General features: G+C 32.9%; 1 protein-coding gene across 2 annotated transcripts in view; it reads left to right on the top strand.

Moving 5' to 3' along the window:
* Nucleotides 1–25,128, top strand: part of WDHD1 (WD repeat and HMG-box DNA binding protein 1) — a 55,209-nt gene that overhangs the window by 16,175 nt on the left and 13,906 nt on the right. For both annotated transcript variants that reach the window (XM_063089899.1, XM_063089898.1), the window contains exons 8-16: nt 1,040–1,132; nt 2,117–2,223; nt 2,456–2,597; nt 5,384–5,594; nt 8,124–8,311; nt 9,867–10,051; nt 12,262–12,503; nt 14,680–14,817; nt 16,487–16,643. In XM_063089899.1, the coding sequence (XP_062945969.1) occupies nt 1,040–1,132; nt 2,117–2,223; nt 2,456–2,597; nt 5,384–5,594; nt 8,124–8,311; nt 9,867–10,051; nt 12,262–12,503; nt 14,680–14,817; nt 16,487–16,643 (1,463 nt within the window). The remainder of the gene's footprint in view (nt 1–1,039; nt 1,133–2,116; nt 2,224–2,455; nt 2,598–5,383; nt 5,595–8,123; nt 8,312–9,866; nt 10,052–12,261; nt 12,504–14,679; nt 14,818–16,486; nt 16,644–25,128) is intronic.

Here is a 25,128-nt window from a genome sequence, read left to right as displayed (position 1 = left end):
CAAGGGTTGAGATCCCCTTACCGGTCACAAAAAGACAAAAAATAAATAAATAAATAAAATTAAAAAAAAAAAAAAATCAAGCTGTAGAGCAGTAGGTATAGATAGGATGCTACTGCTTATTAAGTTTTTAAAAAGTGGGAGTGTGTATGTGTGTATATATATATACTTATATACAAGGATATTTCAAAAAGTTCATGGAAAAATAGAATTAAAAGATAATAGAAACCTTTCAATGAACTTTTTGAAGGTACCTTGTTTATGTACATATGCATTCTTGTATATCTCTGCTTCTATTTGCTGTTGGGGAGTATAAATAGGATTTATAGATGGGAAGGAAACTTTCAATATATACCCTTTTGTGTCATGTGAACTTTTAAAAGCATGCATTCTGCATTAAAGTGATAGTTGAGCTCAAGAGAGTCTAGTATGCATTTTTTCTTTGTTTACGGAACATCAATTTAAAAATTAATAAAACTAGCCTAATTTTACTGTTTTTTAATACTTTGTTTTTGGCTACTGTATGGTACGGGGATCCAAACCCTTGGCCTTGGTGGTACCAGCACCACACTCTACCAAGTGAATTAATCAGCCGGCCCTAATGATGCTTTTTTTTGGATAAACATGGAAAGAATATACAGTTTTCATTTTTTCTTCTGATCTATTTTTTTGGAAGAATGGATAAGAAGTTAAAGTTTTCTTTTTTCTTAAGATATTCAAAGTATTCTGGCTTTATTTCCTTCTAGCAAATGAGATGACATTTTAAGATCCACAGAACATAGATTCTTTAAGAAGTAGTATTAAAAATACTATTAACTACAAGTTCTCCATTTTTCAGTGCAAGCATTAAAGTGATCACTCGTTTTTTGCTTATCAAAATTTTAAATTTTTCTGAATTTTATTAGTTGGCAATTATAATGAGAATTTTCTTTTATGTTTTATAAATTTATCTGGATGATTTTTCTGCCTTTTTTCCTCTTCCAATTGAATTGTAATGTAAACTTTTAAAAAATTATTTATCTTTCCTGGCAATTTTTAATAGTTACTGGCAATTCCTGTGGAAAAATCTGTGAAACTGTACAGAAGAGAAACTTGGACTAATCAATTTGATCTTTCAGATAATTTCATCTCTCAGGTAGGTTTTGTAAGTGACACTTTCAGTAGGCTGTAGGGAGTACTCAATGCAAACTTTGTCTAAAAATTGCAGTTAAACACTGTTGGAAGCGGAGAACAACTTCAGACTGTTGTGCGTGTGTCCATTTTCTGCCCACTCATTCTTTCTTCATTTGACCAATAACTGGACTCTAGATGGGTCTTTGCTAGGTCCTATCTGACCTTTCTCAACTTTGTGAGTTTTTTTTTTTTTTTTGCAGTAGGGGTGGGCAGCTGGCTACAATGGGTATTCAAACCCTTGACCTTCATGTTACAACACCATGCTTTAACCAAGTTAACTGGCCAGCCCAAATTTGTGAGATTTGATAAGAAAATCTTTTAATTTATAAGAAGTCAAATTTAACCCTAGTACGGTGTTTAAAAAGTTATTCTTAAATTATCAGTTATTAGCCTGATAATTACTGTTAAGTGAGTTTCAACTGAGCTTTGTGATCATAGACTTTGGAATTTTAGAGCAAGAAAGGTTGTTGGTCTATATTCTCTCTTACTTTCTCTGGAATTTTAGAGCAAGGTTGTTGATCTCTCTCTCTCTCTCTCTGTCTTTCACTCTAACACATAAACACGCACACCGACACTTTGTAATTAAGGAAACATAGGCCCAATAGATCAGCAATGACATGATAAGGTTCACTTTACTTTCTAGTTCTCTTCATCTTGATGGTGAATGCTAAGAGGATGCCTTGTTGTCTCTTTCCAGATAGATTTTGCTTTTAAAATTGTGCCTGAATAATTTTCCCATGGTAAACAAAGTAATAGCTGATAGTGGTAATTGAATGTTATTGAAAAAGAAAGTTAAAAAATAAGCAAATTTTGTCTTACCATTCCTCTATCAAATATAATAAGAAATGATATAGAATAGAGATATAAAAATTTGAATTTGGTAATAAATGAGTAGTTAGTTTCAAATTATACAAGATTATTATTTATTAATTGTTTTTCTTTTCAGACCCTCAATATAGTAACCTGGTCTCCCTGTGGGCGATATTTAGCTGCTGGCAGTATTAATGGTTTAATTATAGTCTGGCATGTGGAAACAAAAGACTGCATGGAAAGGTATGATTCAGTATATCTTTTGTTTCTTCTTTGCTTATTTCTATTAGGTTTTTTTTTGTTTGTTTTGTTATGAAACATTTCAGTTTGCAGTTATTAGTTTGTCAGAATGAAAGTACACAGCTATTACATTGTCAAAAGTCATTTAACCTTTTCTAACTAAAATTTACCTAAAGAAATGTACAGTTTATATTTTTCTTGACAGTATTTTAAGAACCCATTTTTTAATTTTTAGGGTGAAACATGAGAAAGGTTATGCGATTTGTGGTCTGGCATGGCATCCTACTTGTGATCAAATATCTTATACTGATGCAGAAGGAAACCTAGGGCTCCTGGAGAATGTTTGTGACCCGGGTGGAAAGACATCAAGCCATAAGGTAACAAGTAATATGGTAGAACAATTTCTTCACAGTGTTTCTGTGATCTTATGGATTTGGAAGACACCACAAACTACTGTATTTTCTTAGAGAATTATAGTTCATGTTACTACATATATTAGATGCTCAGTAATATTCTATAGTAAAGAAAACGGTTTAAACTTGTTCAGCCTAATGCTTCCCAAATATTAAGAAACTTTTTTGCCTCCATATAATGCCTTTCCAAGGAATACCCTCTGTGGAATACAATTTTAGTAGCCTAGTGTTCTGGGGATTGTTAGATAAATGTTTTGTGGCTAAAACTTAGAGACAATAATTGTAAGAGTTCTCGGTTTGGCCTGTAAACTTTTTCTGCTCTGAATTAGCCTTAACTCTTTGAGCTACTGATGCATCTTTCTGCTTAGGCATACAACCTTACTGAACTGCTTTAAACTGCCACCTTGTTTTATACCTTCTTGTTTTTGTTCATTATTCACCGTGCCTGGCAAACATACCTATTCATATTCTAGTCTTAGTTTAGACTTCCAATTAAAGATTGCAGACTTAATATGTGTGTTTATCTTTGTTCCTCCTGAAATCTCCACTAAAACTTTTCTAAAGGAAGTTTTCTAAATGCATAATCCCATAAGGTTAAAGAATGCAGTTGAAGTAATGATAACAGAATTATGGAGGCTGGAAAATAGAAGAATGTTTGGAAACTAATGTTAGCTTCTCAGAACAGTGAATCCTAAGGCTGCAGTTGGGGGAAGGTGAGGTGCAACTCAGTTTGCCTGATTGAATCCTCAAAGATTCAGAATTTGGTAGGAAGTGGGGCTGAAAACAGGAGAGTTGATTTAATAAGCAAAGAGATCCTTCCAGTCTCAATATCAGTGTACTCTCTTCCACCCTCACATACATTCTGGCAGAATATTGGAAATTTGTTCTCTGGAAAAGGTAAACAGAAGGTCATTGGTTTAGGGACACTGGGTACTGTTGAGTGGCATTGGGTGAAGGGGGAATACTGTATTGAAAAAGGAGGATTAGAGGAAAGTGTAGATGCTTGAAGGCTGAAATTCCTACCTCACTTCTCTTGGTTCCCAGAACATTGCCAGTCTTAATACTTTTTAGGCAGGAGATTGGAATAATCATCTTTGGGCAATTTGTCCAAGAGAAAAGACCTGAAGATAAAATTAAGATAGAAATAGTGTTTGCTGCTTAGGTTTATTGTAAGGATTAAATGAATTACTACATAAAGATAGAATAGTGCCTAGCACACACTTTCTAAGTGTTGGCTATTATTATTTTTATTCAGCCTAGAATAGCATTTAAATGATCATAATAACCTAAATACTATGTATTGATTGAACCGAAATGAGAATATATGTATCTGCATTGGGAGGATTAGGGTAGGAGAATAGTTTGTGTGCATATCTAGGGGTAGCGGTGGTTGTAAAAGGGCATCAAATTGTCATCTTCTAGAGAAGGAAGTTAATACGATCTATTAAATAGATAATGGTTAAAATTGAAAAATGAGATAATAGTACTAGAATATTATTTAAAAACATGGAAGAAAATATCAAAGAAACAACTAAAAGTTAGGAAGATTTACTCTGCAGAGAAGTGAGTTGGGGGCTGTGCAGAGAACTATTTCCATTTTCATAACAAACCTTGTAAAACTATTTGACTAACACATAAGTATGTGTAACATTGAAAACTTCACACTACATATTTCTGTCATACCACCTGTTAACATTTTATGGCCTCCCCATAAGTATAAGGTAAAAACCCCATTTTCCAATAAGAAAATCCAAAAAAAAGTTTTGGGCCAACTTGAGAATATAAACTTTTAGGTCTATAGGTGGAATGGTTAAATATCTTCTTATAGCATTTAGTTATTAATTTAATTCCTCATGTCAAATTATATATTTAAATATATGAATTTAGAAGTACTTTTTTTCTCTTCTGTCATTTTATTAAGCTTCAGTTTTTCAGAACACAGTCATATTTACTTCCATTTCAAAGTTTTATGATGTAGTCCTTTTTAATCTGTTAATGTTATCCTCATTAGAATTTTATACCAGACCATAAGTTTCATAAGTTTTCATTCATCCTGTAGAAGTAATTTGTGATCTCTGCAGTGTATCTGCTTACTGTTTCACTTCTTTTTTTTTTTTTTTTTGGCAGCTGGCCGGTATGGAATCTGAACCCTTAACCATGGTGTTATCAGTACCATGCTCTTCCAAGTGAGCTAACCGGCCAGCCCTACTGTTAAAGTGATCTAAAAATTTGTTTACAGTGATATTAACTCCTCTTATGGTATGTTCATATTCCTAGGAAATAATGATTAAATCTTTGTTGAACTTCTGTGCCTCCTCTGTTTTTCTATTGGTTCTATCACTTTATTTCTGTAAGCATCAAAAAAACTAACTTTGATATCATTTAAAGCAAGTATATCTTACCTAAGTAGTATCTCTTTCAAAATGAAAGTAAATGAGAGAATGTCTTATAATATGAGAGATGAAGTAGGGACTTGGTCATATTAATGCAAGGTGACTTCTGGGGAATGACTTGAGGAATAAAATCTTGCCTTTTATTTTGATATATACAGTATTTGTTTACATGCCTCTCCCTATACTCCTACCCCATCAATACAATTCTCATAAATACATTTACTAATTATTCTTATCTCCATTGCATTTGTGTACTTCGTAGATTTTATAGATGCATATTAAGAGGTTGTCTTTTGAGTAATTGAGTTTATTTGAATAGTTCACTAATACTTTCTTATTTATATTAATTTGTTCAAGGTATCTAGCAGAGTCGAAAAAGATTACAATGATCTTTTTGATGGAAATGATACGAGTAATGCTGGTGATTTTCTAAATGACAATGCAGTCGGGATCCCTTCTTTTTCAAAAGGGATTATAAATGATGAGGAGGATGATGATGACCTCATGCTGGCTTCAGGTCGTCCTAGACAGCGAAGTCACATACTAGAAGATGATGAAAACTCAGTTGGTATGAATTTGACTTGCTGCATGCATGTGATAATCCACCCTGTTGATTAGCATTCTCAGTTTTTTATTAAAGTTATTATTTAAAGTCATTATTGAATTTGTAGAATATAGCTGAAGCAGTGCTTAGAGGGAAGTTTATAGCTTTACATGCTTATGTGACAAAAAGGTTTCAAGTCAGTGATCTGAGCTTTGGATTTTGCAAACTGAAAAAGAAAAAATTAAACGCCAAGCAAGTGAAAGAAAGGAAATAATAAAGAGCAGAATTCAATGGAATCAACAACAGAAAAAGGGTAGATAAAGTCAATGAAACCAAAAGCTGGTTCTTTGAAAAGAGGAATAAAATTGATAAATCTCTGTCCTGATTGATCAAGAAAGAGAAGACACAAATTACTGATATAAGGAATGAAAAGAAGGGTCATTGCTATAAATGCTATAGACCTGTGCTGCCCAGTATGGTAGTCACTAGCCACGTGTGGCTTCTGAGCACTTGAAATGTGGCTGGTCCAATTTGAGATGTGTTGTAAGTGTAAAATGCAACCAGATTTTAGTAAATTTTCTATATTGAGTACATGTTGAAATGATAATATTTTAAATGCAGTATATTATTATTATTTTTGTTTTTTTGTTTTTTTGTGACTGGTAAGGGGATCATGACCCTTGGCTTGGTGTCGCCCGCACCACGCTCAGCCAGTGAGCTCACTGGCCATCCCTATATAGGATCTGAACCCGCGGCCTCAGCGCTCCCAGCGCCGCACTCTCCCGAGTGAGCCACGGGGTTGGCCCTAAATGCAGTATATTATTAAAATTAGTTTCACTTGTTTCTTTTTACTTTTTTTAATATGGCTACTAGAAAATTTAAAATTACATGTAATTCATTGTATTTCTGTAAGACAGCACCACTTCTGATATCAAAAGGATAACAGGAGGATATTATGAACAACTTTGTGCCAATAAATTCAACAATGTATATGAAATGGACAAATTCTTTGAAAGATACAAACAAGCAAGCTAACTCAAGAAGAAATAGATAACCTGAATAGTATTGTAACTATTAAAGTAATTGAAATTGTAATTTAAAACCTTCAAATAAAGATCCTATTGCAACAACCTATATGCTAAAATAACACATTTGAACATTTTCAAGTAAAATGCCAATATGCTGTGGTAAATTGTGCTGCATTTAAATCACGTAGATTTTATAGAACAGCAGTTTTCAAATGTTTTGGTCTCAGGAGCCCTTTATACTCTAAAAAAAAGTTGAGGACCCTCAAAGAACATTTGTTTATGGAGTTATTTACCATATTTTAAATTGAAACAGACATTTAAAAATATTCACTTAAAAATAACATTAATAAACTTGTAAACATGAATAATTTTTTTATCAAAAATAAAAAAAAATTAAGAGTGGCATTACAATCTTCATAATGTCTGGCATAGAAGGCTGCTGGATTTTCTCATCTGGATTAAGTTTATTGCCATATAATATCTTTGTTTGAAATATATGAAGAAAATTTGGCTTCACACAAATATGTAGTGAACGGGAGGAGTGTTTTGATAGCCTTTTCAAATAACTGTGGATATTCTTTGATACTGCACCAAAACTCAGCAGATGATAGTTTCTTAAAGATTATTTACAAAGTGGAATCTGAAAACTTCAGTGAACTTTTTCAACACTATGACATTAAAATCTATTGGTCTAACTGGAACTTTGAATGGGTTTTTTTTTACCATGTTTGATTTTGTAACATATGCATTGGTAATTTGGAAAATACTGATTCACTGAGGTTTACGTACCTTCCTAATATTGACACATTTCATTATCTAATATAAATTATATTTATTAAGTATCATCACCAATCTCATCAGAACCTTTTAAATATTAGAAAGTAGTCAAGCTCATGGTGGCAAATACAAATTTTCCAGTATTCTAATTTTTGCTTAAAAGCTTAAGTTTTATCATCGGCAACAAAGTGTTTCAGTTATTTTTTAAAAACTGATAGGCTCACTTCATTCATTTCCAAGAATCTGTTTTCCACATACCCAAGTCTGTATAACCGTAGTTTATATGCTATTTACTTTTTCAGGTAAAAGTGGTGTTCCATGAAAAAATCACTTAGTTTAGCTTACAAGTCAAGCAATTGCACAAGTGCTTTTTTGCGAGAGAACCATTGTGCTTCTTTATGACCACTTCCCATTTCAGCACACAGAACTTTTTTTAAATGACAAAATCTATGCAAGGATCAAGATTTAATAAAACTAATATTTTTATTTCAGGTGAGTGGGGGTTAACAATGCAGTGACTACCAATACAGCCTGGTGCCATTGCCTTTATTCATGTTAAGGCACCAGCAGTTTTACCCACCATTGCTTTTGCATCATCACTGCATCTCTTTAACACAGTGAAAGAGGCAAATTAGCATGTCCGTATCATTATGTACAAATGGAAAAGATTATTAGATTCCATAATGCTTTTCTTTTTCTATGTCGTTGGTATTTATAATTCTCTTAATTATAATCCTTTTAATTGTAGATGTTGCATTGCTAAAGACTGGTTCTAGTCTTCTCAAAGAGGAGGAGGAAGATGATCAGGCAGACAACATTCACAGACTACCACTTGTAACATCCCAAAGGCCATTTTATGATGGGCCCATGCCAACTCCCCGGCAAAAGCCTTTCCAGTCAGGTTCTACACCTTTGCATCTCACTCACAGATTCATGGTAAGCTTTGGATCTACACTTAACTTTTAAGTAGTTTTTCAGCATTTTTTCTCACTATAATTTTCTCACTATAGTTAATAAAAATACTTTTAAAAACCTCGAATAAGTGGATTTTGGTTGATTATAGTTTATATATACATATTATATAATTATAATTTAGTGGTTGATTTATTTCATGGTTAACTCAGTTTTAATCTTATTTCAGCCTTATTATTGAAAATTGGGTTAAAATTAAGCTTTGCAAAATAACATGTAATGAACATAAGTAAATATGACTGTATATCTTGCAATACCTTTTGGCTATACTTCTAAACCTTACTTTCTCATATATTTGTTTTTATACAGAAGATTATACTGATTCCAAAACACTAGTTAGAAGATGTTTTTTAGAATGCAACTCCTAGTATAATATATTAGAAGGTGATAAGTACTATGGAAAAAAAACTCTCTGCTTTTTTTCCTCACCCCACTGCACTGAAATACAACCTCCATATGAGTAGATATTTTTCTGTTGTCTTTACTGATATATGATTAGCATTTAGAACAAGGTATGGCATAATTGACATTAAATTCGTATTTCTTAAATGTATGAATGACTATATTAGCTTTTTGCCTTATGTTTGAGAGTTTTAAAAAGTTAGTATTTCTACTTGTTGGTTATGGGCTGACCAATTAGCTCGTTTGATTAGCGCATCGAGTTCTAACACCAAGGTCAAGGATTCAGGTCCCCGTACTGGCCAGCCACCAAAAAAGAAAAAAAAGGACATTCTATTTGTTGGTTATTTATCCACTCTGAGGATTTTGCCTGTTGTCTTTTTTGAAAGGTACACACTTGGCATAAATTTTTATGTAAATATTAAGGATGATGTTTAATATTAAAACTTTTTATTGTCATCAGTAAACATCAAGTAATAGGTCTTAATATTTTTATTAGTGTCAATAGTTCACTAAATAAATTTATTTATTTCAATAAATATTTTTATTTATTTTATTTATATTGACACTAATTTTATTAGAAACACTAGGGCCTTGTGTGAGCCTGCAGTGTACATCAGTGGAAGATAAGTTTTCCAAATGGTGTCAAATTATGTTGACTTAAAATGTGTATATTTATCCTATAATATAGACCAGTTAGTTGGAACACAAAAAAAATCTATTGTCATTTTGCATCTATATTTGTAAATAAACTAAAGTTTTGAATTTTTTTTTTTTTGAGGAATTTAATGGTTTAGTTGTTCAAAGGCTATTTGTAATGTAGTTTTCAAATGACAATCATAATTTATTTTTGAATATTAAATTAAATACACCATTTCATTTGCTAATAAATAAGTATATACGTACCTTCTCATGAAGAAAGGAATAATTAGTAATTGTAGCTCTGATATTAACTACTGCTATCTGAAACTATTTAGAGTTAAATGAGTATGGTAGCTCCCATAATGTAAACCTTGATATAGATCGAATTATAATATTTGTTAATTCAAACTACTGTAGCCTACTGATTCTAGGAGCTTCAGTTTTTCTCAGACTTGTGTTTAATTTTACATGTTTGTAGGTGTGGAACTCTATTGGAATTATTCGCTGCTATAATGATGAGCAAGACAATGCCATAGATGTGGAGTTCCATGATACCTCCATACACCATGCAACACACTTATCAAACACTTTGAATTATACAGTAGCAGATCTTTCCCATGAAGCTATTTTGTTGGCGTGTGAAAGCACTGATGAACTAGCAAGGTAAATTCAAGATTATTAGGAAGAACTTGGCACTGTTGAACTGTTAGATAAAAGTTTTGAAAGTAAAGACAAAAAGTTAATAAAACAAAATTTTATCTTTTATAGTATGAAATTTCAGGAAGAAAAGTTTGGTACAAACACCAGCACACCGGTAATACCTCAGAACATGTGTCTGTTTTTACCCTAATTGTCTCTTCATTACATTTTCTAACTACATATCAAAATGACATGACATGGTTTGTAATGCAAGAGATGAGATTATTTTTTATATTGTTAGTGTTTGTTTTTTGTTACTGTTATAAGAGTAATGTACATTTATTGTTAAAAAAAGACAGTACAGGGGCTGAGCCCGTGGCGCACTCGGTAGAGTGTGGCGCTGGGAGCGCGGCGACGCTCCCGCCGCAGGTTCGGATCCTATATAGGAATGACTGGTGCACTCACTGGCTGAGTGCCGGTCACGAAAAACGACAAACAAACAAAAAAGACAGTACAGAATTTTTAGAAAATGGAAGTTCCTCCTAGAATTCTAATCTCAGTTGTAATGACTGTTAACAATTTGATGTGTATGTTTCTAGATCTCGTTCTATATGAACCCCCCTTGCTTTAATTTACTTTATTGAGATATAACTTATATACAATAAAATGCACTCATTTTAGGTGTACAGTTTGAGTTGACAGATGTTTATATACGCAGGCAACCACTGCCACAATCAAAATATAGAATATTTATCATCCAAAAATGTTTCATTATGTCCATTTGCAATCAGTGCAGTCCTAGCCTTGGCCAGCTATTGATCTGATTGGTCACCAAAGATTAGATTTGAAACCTCTCTTTAAAAAGAAAAGAAAAAGGGAAAAACACACCTAAAAATCTACTGTTCATCAATTTGTTTTTATACTCAATATACTTTAGATTTCTTTACATGTTTTGATAGGTAGGTAGGTAGGTAGATGTAGAGAAAAAAATTATAATAAAAAGGCAATGGAGGCAGAATGCATTTTTTTTCCCAAAGAAAAGAAAGTATTTTTCTCATCTTTTTGTTTTACAGCCAGATTGCCCTCTCTTGATCCCTTTTCTTCAGTTGATTATAATATTGATACACTTGATGGATTTTACTATATCCCAGGTGATTTGAAATTACAATCCTTCTGATTGGATATGTTTACTCTTTGCTGCTCAAAGTGTGTTCCACAAACAAGGGCGGGGTCATCTAGGAGCTTGTTGAGAATGCAGAATCTCAGACCACCCCAGACCTCCTAAATCAGAATCTGCATTTTAACAAGATCCTCAGGTGATAGAGTACATATTAAAGTCTGAGAAATACTATATTAGGTCATTGTGCTATTTTAATTGGTCTCCTAATTTACATATTATAAAATCAATTCAGTACTTCATTATTGAATTAAATCAGTTTATTAAAATAAATCACTATTGACTCAGTGTCTCTAACTCAGAATATCTGCATAATTAGAATATTTATTTCCATGTGCAATTTTGATTTCAGATATCCTTCTCTTTGTTTTACTTAGATATATACAATGTTACTTTTTCATTTTAATATTGAATATTAAAATTATTGTTCAGAAAGTCATTACTGCTTCTGATTCCAAATACTTATGATATCCGCATTCCAAAGAATTTGTGTTTAACAATAATTTACATGTATATATATATGTGCAAAGAAAAAAGACTGGCAACATGTATCAACTTTTTAGCAGTGGTTGGTAATCTCGCTGGCGGATTTATGTGTGATTTCCTTTTTTTCTCTTTTTGTTGTTCCATATTAACTTTTTTTTTACAGTGAGAACACCGTTGCTTAACATTTTGATGCTTCCTTCCTTTTTTAAAACTTAGTTGTGATTTTTGTGTGCATTTACAACATAGAATCACACTTGATAATTTTTAGTCTGCCTTTTTTTCATTTGACATTATGTTGTGAGCATATTCCTGTATTTTTAAATATTCTTTAAAAACAGGACTGTTTTAATATAATTTTTAATATAATTAATATTTAATATAATTAATGGTTTTAATATAATTCATTTTGAGGATATTTCATAGTTACTTTCTTAAAGTATTAAAGTATAAGTATTTTATAATTATTTTCTTGTACTAGTAGCGTATAATAGAAAAATATCTGGTTTTGTTACTGGTTATCATGATTAGTCATAAGAAAGTTTGATTGTTTGTGTCTTTTTTTAATTTTTAGCAAGCTTCACTGCCTGCACTTTAGTTCTTGGGATTCAAGCAAAGAGTGGATAGTAGACATGCCTCAGAATGAGGATATTGAAGCCGTATGTCTTGGTCAGGGATGGGCTGCTGCTGCCACTAGTGCCTTTCTCCTTCGATTGTTTACTATTGGAGGTGTTCAAAAAGAGGTCTTCAGCCTTCCTGGGCCTGTGGTGTCAATGGCAGGACATGGAGAACAGCTTTTCATTGTTTATCACAGAGGTAGATTTTTTTCTAGTCTTCTATAATTTTACTATGAGCAGAAGTGTAATGAAAAGTACTTTAGCTTTTTTGTTGTCGTTACTCTGTTTTTCTTTTGGAATACATACCTCTGTTTGCATTTATCTTATATTGGCATCAATGTAATTTTTGAATGTAGAAAATTTGTTGTATTCACTGATAGTGAAAATTAAAGCATTTTATTTATAGAAGAACTGTATTACAGAGAAAATTCCAAGGTAGAGTTTGGTTAATTACTTCCGTTTCTAAATCTTAACTTTTGGCGAGCACAACCAACGAACTTTCAGAGTTTTTAAAATACCTCAAAAATTAACTAACTTGTAATGTGAAGGACTAAAACAAGTTTGAATGTGGCTTTTAAGAAGTTGCTGCCTCTGTTTCCTTACCTCATGTCTGTCTGTAGTCCCCACCACTGTGCTAAAACTGGTCTTATCAAGGTTACTGATGATCTCTTTATGCTTTTTTAAAAAATAATTCCATCAGAAATACTTTCTTCTCTTGACTTCTCTGACATCACTCCCCTGATATTCTTCCTCACTGGCACTTTTTTCCCCACCTCTTGTTTGCTCCTTCTCCTCTGCTGACCTTTTAGCTGGAGTGTAGCCCTCTTTTCTCTAGTACTCCTCTCTAGGTCAGGGGCTTTCAGTCTTTTGACTGCTTAGCCACAATAAGAAATAGATTGTGGTAAGTAATAGAGCATTGCTGTTCTGTACATATCTGCAAATGTAACTGAAATAAAAGTCTCATGGACAATATTTACTCTTTGGTTTCATTTTTCTTTAATGCTGGTTGCAGCTCTAAATTGATTTCATGATTCATAGGTCAAAAAATGTGGTTTGAGAAACTGCCCTGGGGAATCTTATCAAGACCCATGGCTTTATATACATCTCTATGTCCATGACTTCTAAATTGATATCACCAGCCCTACCTGCTCCTTGTGCTTCCAGACTAACATATCCAGTTGCCCACTTGAAATCTCTATGTAGAGTTTTGGCAGGCATCTCAAACTTACCTTGGTCACAATAACGCCTTTAACTTTCTTTTTCCTTTTAAACCTGCTTCTTAGGTAGTTTCTCCATCTCAGTAAATGGCATACTATCAATCTAGTTCCTCAAGCCAAAAATCTAAAATTTATCCTTGATTCTTCTCTTTCCCTCACCTCCCATATCAACTCCAACAATAAAGTTATATCATCATGTCAGTTCTATAGTATAACACATGTTAGATCTGTCTCTTTTCATTTTCTTCACTATCACCTTGGTCTAAATGTCATCCCTTATACTGTTGTAGTAGCCTCCTAACTAGTCTTTCAGCTTTAAGTCACATCTTCCACAGTCCATTCTTCACACAGCAGCCTAGGTGATATTTTAAAAACAAACCAGATCGCATCCTTCTTCTCAAATATCTCTCTTTGCTTTTAAAATAAAAAATCAAACTTCTTATTATTGCTGGCAAGGTGATCTACTGATCCTACATAATGTGACCTTTGCCTGCTTCTTCAACCTCAATTCTTACCGCTGTTTCTCTTATTACCATGTTCTGACCATACTGGCCTCTTTGTGTTCTCTGAACTCTCCAAGTTTGTCCCTACCTTTGGCCTTTTCATTAGCTGTTCCAGCTGTCTACTACAAGTGTTTCTTCCACTAACAGTTTGCCTGGCAGGCTGCAACTTGCAATTTATAGCTCAGCTTAAATTTTCCTTTCTCAGAGAGGCCACCTCTGACTATCCGATCAAAAGTAACCACTCAGTCTGGCACTCTGTATCACATTATTATTTTAACTTTGTGATAACATTTTTTGTTCTTGTGTTTTTTAACTTGTCTTTCTTCTACCTAATTATGAATTTCATGAGAACAGTGACTTTGTTTACCATTGTAGCCTCAATGCCTAGGCCAGTACTTGTCATATAGTAAGCTCTCCGAGAATATTTCTTGAGTGAATGCATGACCACTTACACCCACTTTATATAAATAGTTTATGAAACATGTTATTCTGTTTCTAATAACTGAATGATGCTTCATTTAGTTGGGTTATCCATGAAAAATAGTTCTAGTTGGTCAAGAATTTATCACAAAATCAATTCACAGAACATAAATGGAGTCTGCATTATAGCTGAATAACCTTTGATGCCTGATTTATATTTACATTTTCTCACTAGGTACAGGATTTGATGGGGATCAGTGCCTTGGAGTTCAACTGCTAGAGCTAGGGAAGAAGAAAAAACAAATTTTTCATGGTGATCCTCTTCCTCTTACAAGGAAGTCCTACCTTGCATGGGTTGGATTTTCAGCTGAAGGCAAGATGAATTTATTTCTTTATATTAAAGACATTTTCAAGAAGAAAATTGTTTCATTGTTTTATTCCTAATTAGTTTCTTTAATGATAAATTGTCTGTATTTTATGTTTGAATGTGTTGGCAGAACTGGAAACAGAAATTGTTAGGCAAGGTAGCCATTGTTTTATGTATAAGATCTTTTTTCATGAGAATTCTGATTAAAAATGTATGAAGATGGAAATATATTTTTCTGAAAGTTTATTAGACAGCAAGGAAGAGATACAAATCAATGGTAAGGTTGTGTCTTTTTCAGCAGATTTTACACAAACATTAGGAATTTTCTAGAATTCTTCTATCCACTGTGGTAACTACTGGCCATATGTGGCTATTGAGTGCTTGAAATGTTGCTAATCTGAATTGAGATGTGCTGTGAGAATAAAATATTCTCTGGGGCTGGCCAGTTAGCTCACTTGAGAGTGTGGTATTGGTAACACCAAGGTCAAAGGTTTGGATCCCTGTACCAGCTAGCTGTGCCACCACCCCCCCACCACCCCCAAAAAATTCTCTGAATTTTGAAGTCTTAGCATGAATAGAAGAATGTAAAAAATCTTAATTTTTCACATTGACTACATGTTAAATGGTAATATTTTGGATATATTGGATTAAATAAAGTATTAAAATTCACCCCTTTTAAAAAAATGTGGCACTAGGAAATTAAAAATTACATTTGTAGCTCATGTGATGTTTCTGGTGAGTAGTGCTATTGTAGGCTCATGCACAGTGGTTAATGACAGATAATTTGGAGGACACTGAGGTGTACCTTATTTTAAATCATCTGTCAACCGTGTCCCAAGGACTTAAATATTTCTGTTATTCGAGATTCATGTCCTCCATTTACCTAACTGGAAACTCCAGTTTGTCTTTAAAAATATTAGCCATTTCTGGATGTGTTTTCTATTGGGATGTTATCAGTCATTTATGCTTTAGTAATGTGACCATTAATAACTTGCTTTGGTATAGCTTTTTTTTGCCCCAAGTACTAATCACATCCAGACTCTGAGGAAACTGATTTTTGCTGAGTAAGAAGGGTGCGAAGCCACAGATAAGAAAAGGAGTAATTAGATAATTTGCCATGTACTTTGTGAGGTAGGAACAGAGTAGGTGGGAAACTATTTGTCTATTTTGCTAGGTAAGCACTTCTTACCTAGGAGTTGGGAACAGAACAGTGACAAGGCCAACAAAGAGAAGAGGGAGGAAGAATACCAAAGATAAATTTCTTTACATCATCACATTGTATCAGGTTCTGGTTATTTTTCCAAATCTCTCTTGACCAGGAGCCTTCAGATTCATGTTTACATTTTTTTTTTTTTTTTTTTTTTTTTTTACTGAAACTGGCTTAAAAAGTATTATTGTTATATTCCAGCAGGTGGCATAGTTTTCACTGAAAACTGTCACATCTTTTTCTCTTTATTTGGTTAAATTTTAATCATATCACAAGCAATTTTTTTTTCCTTCGCTAGTTAACTATATGTGGTTAATGAATTATAATCTTGGATTATTTGCCTTTTTTCCTTTGCTTTTTGTTTTTGGAAATGAAAGTTGAATCCTTAGTATATATTTCTGAAACAAGGTTTATTTAACAAATATGTTATTATGTCTCCAAGTGATTTCTTTTCTTTTTGGTGTACAGGTACACCCTGTTACGTGGATTCAGAAGGCATTGTTCGAATGCTTAATAGAGAGCTTGCTAATACATGGACTCCTATATGTAACACAAGAGAACACTGCAAAGGAAAATCTGATCACTACTGGGTGGTTGGTATACATGAAAATCCCCAGCAACTAAGGTGGGTTAGTACAAAATATGTAGTTGACCCTTTTTAAAAAATACTGTGAATTTTTTTTGTATGAACCTTTTAAATTATACTTGTTTGTCTTTCATCTTTGTCCACTTACTTGCTTTTCATAGTCACTAAATTAGGAACTTGTTTGTATTCACTTTGAAGTTCTGAGCCAGTTAACTTTACTTGAAACTTATTGAAAAAAATAGAAGTTAAGTTTATGTAATCTTAGCATCATTTCAGCTAGACAAGGAAAGGAGTTCTTGTTAAACATGGCATTTCACTTTTTATTATAGTCTTTTATCTTAAACTGCAATTTAGAATTAAATGATTATAATTCAGTTAAACTTTTGGAGATTTTTTTTGCTTAATTATTATAATAGGGGAGATGGCTAGTAGAAATTTAATTGTTGGCTGCACATGTAGAATTCTAAGTCCGTATAGTCTCGATTCAATATTGTGCTGAATATTTTCCTCTTTCTTGACACTTGATATCTTCTTGGTCTAAAAGATTGCCAGTAACATTGCATAGGTACTTGGTGGACAAAAAGGTCTCTGCTTTCATGGAGTTTATAGTCTAATTGGAGAGACAGATAACAGAAACAAATAAATTATTTATTATTACTTGAGATAAATTCTTCTAATTAATCTGACCAGACCAACCAGGGATAATAACAAAAGGGCATATTCTAGGTGGGGTAATCACAGAAGACTTTTAACAGTGGTAGCATTTAAAATGAGACCTTGAGGCCAAGGAGTCTAGATATGAAAGAATGGAGTGAAAAGCAATCCATGCAGCGTAAACAGCATGTACAAAGACCTTGAGGTCAGAAAGGACTTTGTGTGTTTGAGGGATTAAAAGAATATAAACATGGTACAAGAAGCAACGGGTGGTGGGGGGCATAATTCCAAGATGATATAAGAAAGTTAGACGCAAGCTGCATTATAGGCCATAGTAGAGAAGTTTGAATTTATTTGAAGTATATTGGGAAGACATTCAGGGTTTTGTCCAGGAGAATGATGTAATCTGATTTATGAAGTAAAAAGAAAATATATGGGTGGTAAATGTATTGAAAGGGTTTAGACTGAAAGTGGGAAGATCCATTTTTAACCAGAGGATTCATCCCTTCCTTGGGGGATGTTTGGAAATGTGGAGTATTGGTTTTAGATATCAAAATGACCAGGGGCCAGGGTTGTTAAACATACTGCAGTGTTCAGGATGGTCCTACTCAACTATAGATTGTCCCCCAAATGCTATCTGTGCATTCATCTACCTGAGCTATGGCTATGTCTTAGAATATTGTGGGGGCAGTAGAAATGAAGAGAAGCAGATTCAAGATCGAAAAAGTGCACACTTGCTAGTACTCATAGATTGGGGGTTGGGAGTGAGAAAGAATAATCAATAATGACACCCATGTTTTTAGTTTAAATAACTAGATGGATAGTCATACCATTTATAGGAATAAGGGAGGAAAGGACTTCCCTCTAGGTGTTAAAGTTTGAAATGCCAGTGAAGTATCCAAATTGATATATCAAGAAAGTATTAGGAAAAAAAGAAAATGGAAACAGAAAAGGTATAAGAATATAGGATTTGAATTCAGAGGAAAAGTTTTAGCTGGAGATACAAATTTGGGAGTCACCAGAATATAGAAGGTATTTAAAATCTTAATAATAAATGAGATCACTTAGAGGAAAGGGAAGAAAATGATTTTAAAAACCAACTCTAAGAAGTGCCGACATTTACAGGTCAGATATTGTAGTAGGAGCTTCTAAATTAGAAAAAGAAGGGTAAGCTAATGCACATTAGAGAAAAATCACCTGAAGTGGTGTATCACAGCAACTGTAAGTGGAGACAATTTCAAGAAGGAGGCAGGAGTTAAAAAGGGAAATACAAATGGCCCTCAAATATATGAAGATAATCAGTATCACTCAAGATAAATACAAATCAAAACTAAAAAGAATTTTTTTACCTATCACATTACAAAAATCTGAAAGTTTGATAACACTGTTGGTTGGTGAGGCTTTGGGAAAATAATCACATTTATACATGGCTGATGGGAGTATAAATAAATTGGTACAATCCCTGTGGAGGGCCATTTGTCAAGAACTACCAGAATTAGAAATACACATACCCTTTGACCCATTCATTCTGCTTTTAGAATTTGTCCTACAGATATGGTAGTACTTGCTACTTAAAAGTATGATCCATGGTGGCAGCAGCAGCAACAGCATCACCAGGTAACTTGTTAGAAATGCTGAATCTCAGGCATCATGTCAGACCTACTGAATCAGAACCTGCATTTTAACAAGATCACAAGTATTCATATGGACATTAAAGTTTGGGATGTACTGCTGCTAGCACAAATGAGAAGTGATACATGTAAAAGGAATCCTACTACAGAATTGTTTATATTAGCAAAAGATTGGAAACCTAAATTTCCATATAATCTGTACATTAGAATACTATGTTGCTTTTTAGAAGAGTGAAGCAAATCATATATTTGATAAGAGACTTGTATCCAGAGTACATAAAGAACTCTTACAACTCAAAAAAAGAAAAAAAAGAAAAAAAAAAAAAAGAAAACTAAAAAATGCACAAAGGATTTGAATAGACATTTCTCCAAAGAAGATATACACTGGTCAATAAATACTTGAAAAGATATTTAGCATTATTAGTCATTAGGGAAATACAAATCAAAACCACAAAGAGATAGTACTTCACACCCACAAGGATGACTGAAATCAGAAAGATCGACAATAGGATGTGGAGAAATTGGAACCCACCAACATTACTGATGAGGATGTAAAATGGTACACTCTGGCAGTTCCTCAAAAGGCTAAACATAGAGTTACCATGTGACCCAGCTGTTTCACTCCTAGGTACACAGCCAAGAGAATTGAAAATATGTCCATACAAAAACTTGCACTTGAATATTCATAGTAGATTTATTCATAATAGATAAAAAATGGAAACAATGCAAATGTCCATGAACTGATGAATAAGTAAAAATAGTATATCTATTGGTTAAAGCGTAGTCTTATAACACCAAGGTCATGGATTTGGTTCCCAATACCAGCCAACGGCCAAAAAAAAAAAAAAGTTAAAAATAGTATATCTATACAATGGAATATTATTGGGCTATAAAAAGGAATGACATACTCATATATGCTACAACATGGATGAACCTTGAAAATGTTATGCTAAGTCAAAGAAGCCTGATGCAAAAGGCCACGTATTTTATGATCCATTTATATGAAATGTCCAGAATAGGCTATCTTTAGAGAAAAAAAGTAGATTAGTGATTGCCAAGGGCTGGTGAGGGGGAGAGGGGAGCAGAGAATAGGGAGTAACTATTAATGGGTATGGGATTTCTTTTTGTAGTGATGAAAATGTTCTAGAATTAGATAGCAGTAGTAGATGCACAACTCTGAATATATTAAAAACTATTGGATTGTATACTCTATGGTACAATGTGACTGTGGTACATTCTGTGTGAACTCTATGGTATGTGAATTATATCTCAATAAAGCTTTTATTAAAAAGGGTGAGGACACTATGTAGTGATATAGAAAAACCTGCAAGATGTGTTAAGTGAAACAAATACCATTTATATAAAATGGGGGAGAGAATAGGAAATCATAATTGTATTTGCTTATATATGCAAAAGAATTCCTGGAAGAGTAAGAAGGAAATTAACAGCAATAGTTATCTGGTAGAGAGGAACTCTACGGACAGTATAGGAGACTTTTCTCTGTATTCCTTCTTACACTTTTTGAGCATGGGAATGTATTATTGTCCCTCGGTATCTGGGGGATTGGTTCTAGGACCTCTGCAGATGCTCAAGTCCCATAGTCAGCCCTGCATAACCTGTGGATACAGAGGGACGACTATGCTTGTTCAAAAATTAAATAAATTGAATTTTTTAAAAATGAGAGCAACAATCCAAAAACAATCAGATAAGGCTGAAAGTCAAGTTCAGGAAGACTTCTTAATTTGGCTACATGGAGGGTATTGGTGACACTTAATAAAAATGTTTTAGTGGAATAAAATGTTAAATTCTAGGTTGGTGAGCATGGAAGGTAAAGAACTGAAAGTAGAATATATAGACAACTCTTCTCAAGAAGTATGGCTATGAAGAGGAGCAGAGATTTGGGATGGTTCCTAAAGGAGGAAGAGAAGTTAAGGAAGTGATTCTTCAGCTTGGGTTATTCTACAGCATTTTTGTGATCTTTTGGTAGTGGATTTAGTAATAAGAGGGTAAGATTGACAATATAAAAAAGGAACTAACTAAAGGAATGAAATCCTCAAAAAAAAGTGATAGGTTTTAAACCACCTGTCTAAAATAGGAAGATAGACATTTTATCAGTTATATAAGAGGAAAGAAGATAGGCACAAATGAGGATAGATTTGGTAGTTGACAGGTGACAGAAATTTCTATCTTCTGTTCCTGACTTATGTTTTGTTAACAAATTATGTAGCAAGATCAGGAGTATTTTTGGAGACAGTGGTTGGCATTATGAGATGTTTGAGAAGAGAAGACATAGTCTTAGAGAATGCAAAATTGAACGTAGTAGAGAACCATAGAGGAATTGCTGGTTATTTCTGCATCTTTTGTCTTTACAAAATCTCCAGATATTCCATTTTTGACATTCTTAGTGTCAGAAGGAGTATATTTGTTAACTATTTTTAATAGTTCTGATGGTGTAGGTTATTCTCAGGAATTTCTTGCATGTCCATTTCCAGGAATCAAGTTATTTAGTAATTTGAATTAAAGAATTCATGTTCTCTCTTAATAGGTGTTTAAGGTTTTAACCTATAAAGATTTTTACTATTCTGCCTAATGCTTATTCAAGTAAGATGATTTATATTGTTAGTGAATGTCATTATCTTAAGGAGGTATGTGAAATTATTCATTTACAAGGAATAATTTTTTAATTTAATTTAATATTATATGTATTTTATCAATCTCAATTTTTACACTGCTAGTAATTCATAATTGTATAACCAGTGTTTCTAACCTGCTTTTCAGTTAAGATCTGCAGAGTTTTAACTCTCATTAAAAGCCATGATAATTACAGCTGGTAACATTTAACTGTTACATTCAATATGGGATAAAAAAACAATGGACTCTAAATTATAGCATTTAGATTTGGAAGAATTTTGGAAATTATGCCAGTGGCTTCTGACATTTTCAGATATGAACCCTTTTTAATGTAGAACATTTTATGACCTTCAAATGATAGTAGCTGTACATTTAGTATAAGTTGATAGAAAAAATTTATAATAACAGAAGCTTTTTTATACATGAAAATTATATTTTAATATAAATTTATATTACAAGTAACAGTACCTACATACATGTGAAAATTCTAGTACATAAAGTGGAAACTTTTTTTTATTCCGTCTACAGACAGAATTCATAGGCCTTTTACAATAGCTCAGCAGCCCTACAGGGATAAAAGAATGAGGACTCCTGGGTTCTATTGGTCCAGTTCCTGTACTTCCTGATTACACCCCCAGTACTTCTCCCCAATTTTTACACATGAGAAAACTGAGGTCCAAGAAAGATTAAGCAACTTGTTTGAGATCATACAGGTCGTTAGTGGCAGAAAAACTTATTGTATTTTCTGTATTAAAATATAGGAACAATGGGAGTTGAGTTGATAAATGGATTGAAAGAATAAACACTTCTCCTTTAAGGACCAGCTTGTTATAGGAGAATAATTGAATTTCTGAAGGGAGTCTTATATAGCAGGCAGTTGAAACACTGAGATTTGCTAAAAAGTCTGTTCATAAAAATGTGTTTATTTACATACACTGTGATAAATTGATTGACTACAGAATGTTTTCATATTTTCCGGGCTTTATTCTGGAAGAATAAACTTGATATGAATATTTTTCAAAGATTGGAAGCTATGCTTCTCAGTATGGCTTACTGCACCTTTTATGCCAGCTTTGCTTATATTTAAACACATTCAGAGATGATTAATTTTCTTCCTATGGATAGAGATAAATGAAAGTCCAGGGAAGAAAATTTTACAACCACCTTTAGTAGCCTGCTGCTGTGTTCAATGAGACTTACCAATCCTTGCTTTCAAGAAATTTATCCTGTGTTTATTTAAATGTCTAATGGTGCTGTTTGGTCTCATCGTGTTAAAGATAACAAACCTCCTCTGGAAAGGCAGTGTTGCCTAGTGGTCCAAAGCTTGAGTCAGAATATAACCATTTCACAGAATTGTGATGGTGAAGTGAGTTTGTGTATAGAATATACTTAGAATAGTGCCTGATACTTAGTAATTATTGAATATTAGCTATTAATAATAACAGTAGTTTTTTTTTATCATCCTTACTAAAAGGTATTTATCCTTACTGAACCTTGTATTTCATGGTTAATGGTACCTGTTTCTTTATTCTTTTTATTTTAAATGCATTTTCTAGCCTAATTCAGCAGTATTTATGCTTTCTTTTTCTTCAGGGATCCTTTAAAAAGGAATACATTTTGTTAAAAGTTATTTTTTAAAAATTCATTTGAGTGAGTACAAAATACCTTCCTTTAATTATGAATACTGTATAAGAAATTACTGATCTGTAGATCTGTCACTCCCTACCCTCTTTTGAGTCAAACCTTAGTTTAACAAAAACTGCCTTTATTATTTCCTCTAAAGGTTTTTTCATGATCACTGATGGTTAATTCATAACTGAGAGTTAAACTAGTTTTGCTGTGCTATCATCTGATTTGCTGTATGTAAACAGCAATCTTCCTTTTTTCTTTCGTTTTTAAAAACTCTTTAGAGTTATTTAATGTGCTTGAAAACTAGATTTTTTTTTCTAATTGTGTTCATTTAATAAGCATTTGTTATAGTACTGACTATATGTGCTATACTGCACAAAGATAAATGAGGTTTGTGTCCTGGAAGAGGTAGGCTTGTAAAATCATCATGCTACTGTTGAATAAGTGCTTTTAAAGAGATGTGAACAAAGTCCTCTCAAATGCAGAAGAGCACTTTGTGCCATCCAACACAAAAGAGAAAGCAAAACTTGCTGACTTACGGCAAGGTTAGTCTGGATGGACATTGGCCCCAATTTTCTACAGTTTGGTATTTTTTAACTTCCCCTTTGATGTAATAAGAAAACAGATTTTGTGATCAATTTGAAAGGAAATTGAGGTAATTTTGTCTCCTTAGTGAACTGTGGTTTATTTCACCTTTCCTCCTCCAAATAGTTTGTGCACATAGTTTCCGGGAAACTCATTCAGAGAAGGCAAACCCCACCAAATTAGCAGTTAAAATGTGTTTGTTTTTTCTTCTAATTCCTGCTTGAAAGGGATATTTAACAGAAACATCTTTTGAGTTCAAATCTTTAAAGCAAGGAAGAGATAAAAAATATGAATTGGTACTCTGATATAAATGTGGATTAGAAAGTGACTATTAATAAAATTCTAGTCAATGTTTCCTTTTCCTTTATGATAATTGCTTACTGTGTCTAAATAAAGTGAGCTGTAAAATGTTTTTAAATAAGAGTACAGTATAAGAGTATAAGTCACATTATAGAAGAAAGAATGTTTAGGCAATTAACATTATTCCCAATATTTCTCCTAATTTTGTTAAAGTACATATATATTTATATAATTGGACTCATCATTTGTGAATGTACATGTTCTGTCTTTTCATTTTGCATGACTAGTATACCAGTGGTTTTTGTGAATAGGTTCATGACAGAATTGCCTTAAGAGATTTTTCAAACTCAAGATATTCACACTGCCATCTCATACTCTATGGTAAAAACTACTGATTTCTATAAAATCCTAAAAGGGGAGGAGGAAGAAAGAAAATGAAACTGTATGTTCAAAAAAATTGGAACTCTAAAAACGTGTTTGTGGTTTTATTGTATAGTCACAAAAAGGAGAAAAGATATTTGAATCTCACAAGGAAGAGGCCCATGTAGTTTGAAAAAGAGTATTGTGTCTTGCCACTTACTTATTTTTTAATTACTCCAGTGGGCATTTGATAATACTAGAAGGTATATATGAAAAAAAATTTAAACTCAAGGGCCTAACTTTTACTTAGTATTTCCCTTCAAGAATGTCCTGACTTAAAGCTCTGACTAAAAGGCTGTACTACAAATTAAATGGATGATTATTAAGCATCAAGCAAGGTACTGTATTTTTAAAAATTACTTTATGAAAATAGAAGATTTATCCATTGTATTTACAGTGTGCAATCATGGTCTTCCAGTGGTTTTCTCATATATAATTTGGAGGACATAAGAGTGTTGTGTGTATATAAATCATTGTATGATTAGTGAATTTTTTAATTAATAAATTGCATTTGTGCTCCTCATGGTGGGTAACTTTGAATGCCTTATATATTCTAGTCAGAAAAGGTTTAGATAATGCCCTTGCCAACTGAGTTATTACCTTTAATAACTTTGATTTAGCAGAGCAGGTATAGATTATAACCTTTTAAATGATCTTGAATGTTCTGCTCCACT

This window comes from Cynocephalus volans, chromosome 3 (genome assembly GCF_027409185.1).
Source record: "Cynocephalus volans isolate mCynVol1 chromosome 3, mCynVol1.pri, whole genome shotgun sequence".
NCBI lineage: Eukaryota > Metazoa > Chordata > Mammalia > Dermoptera > Cynocephalidae > Cynocephalus > Cynocephalus volans.
This window is presented reverse-complemented; position numbering and strand designations above follow the sequence as displayed.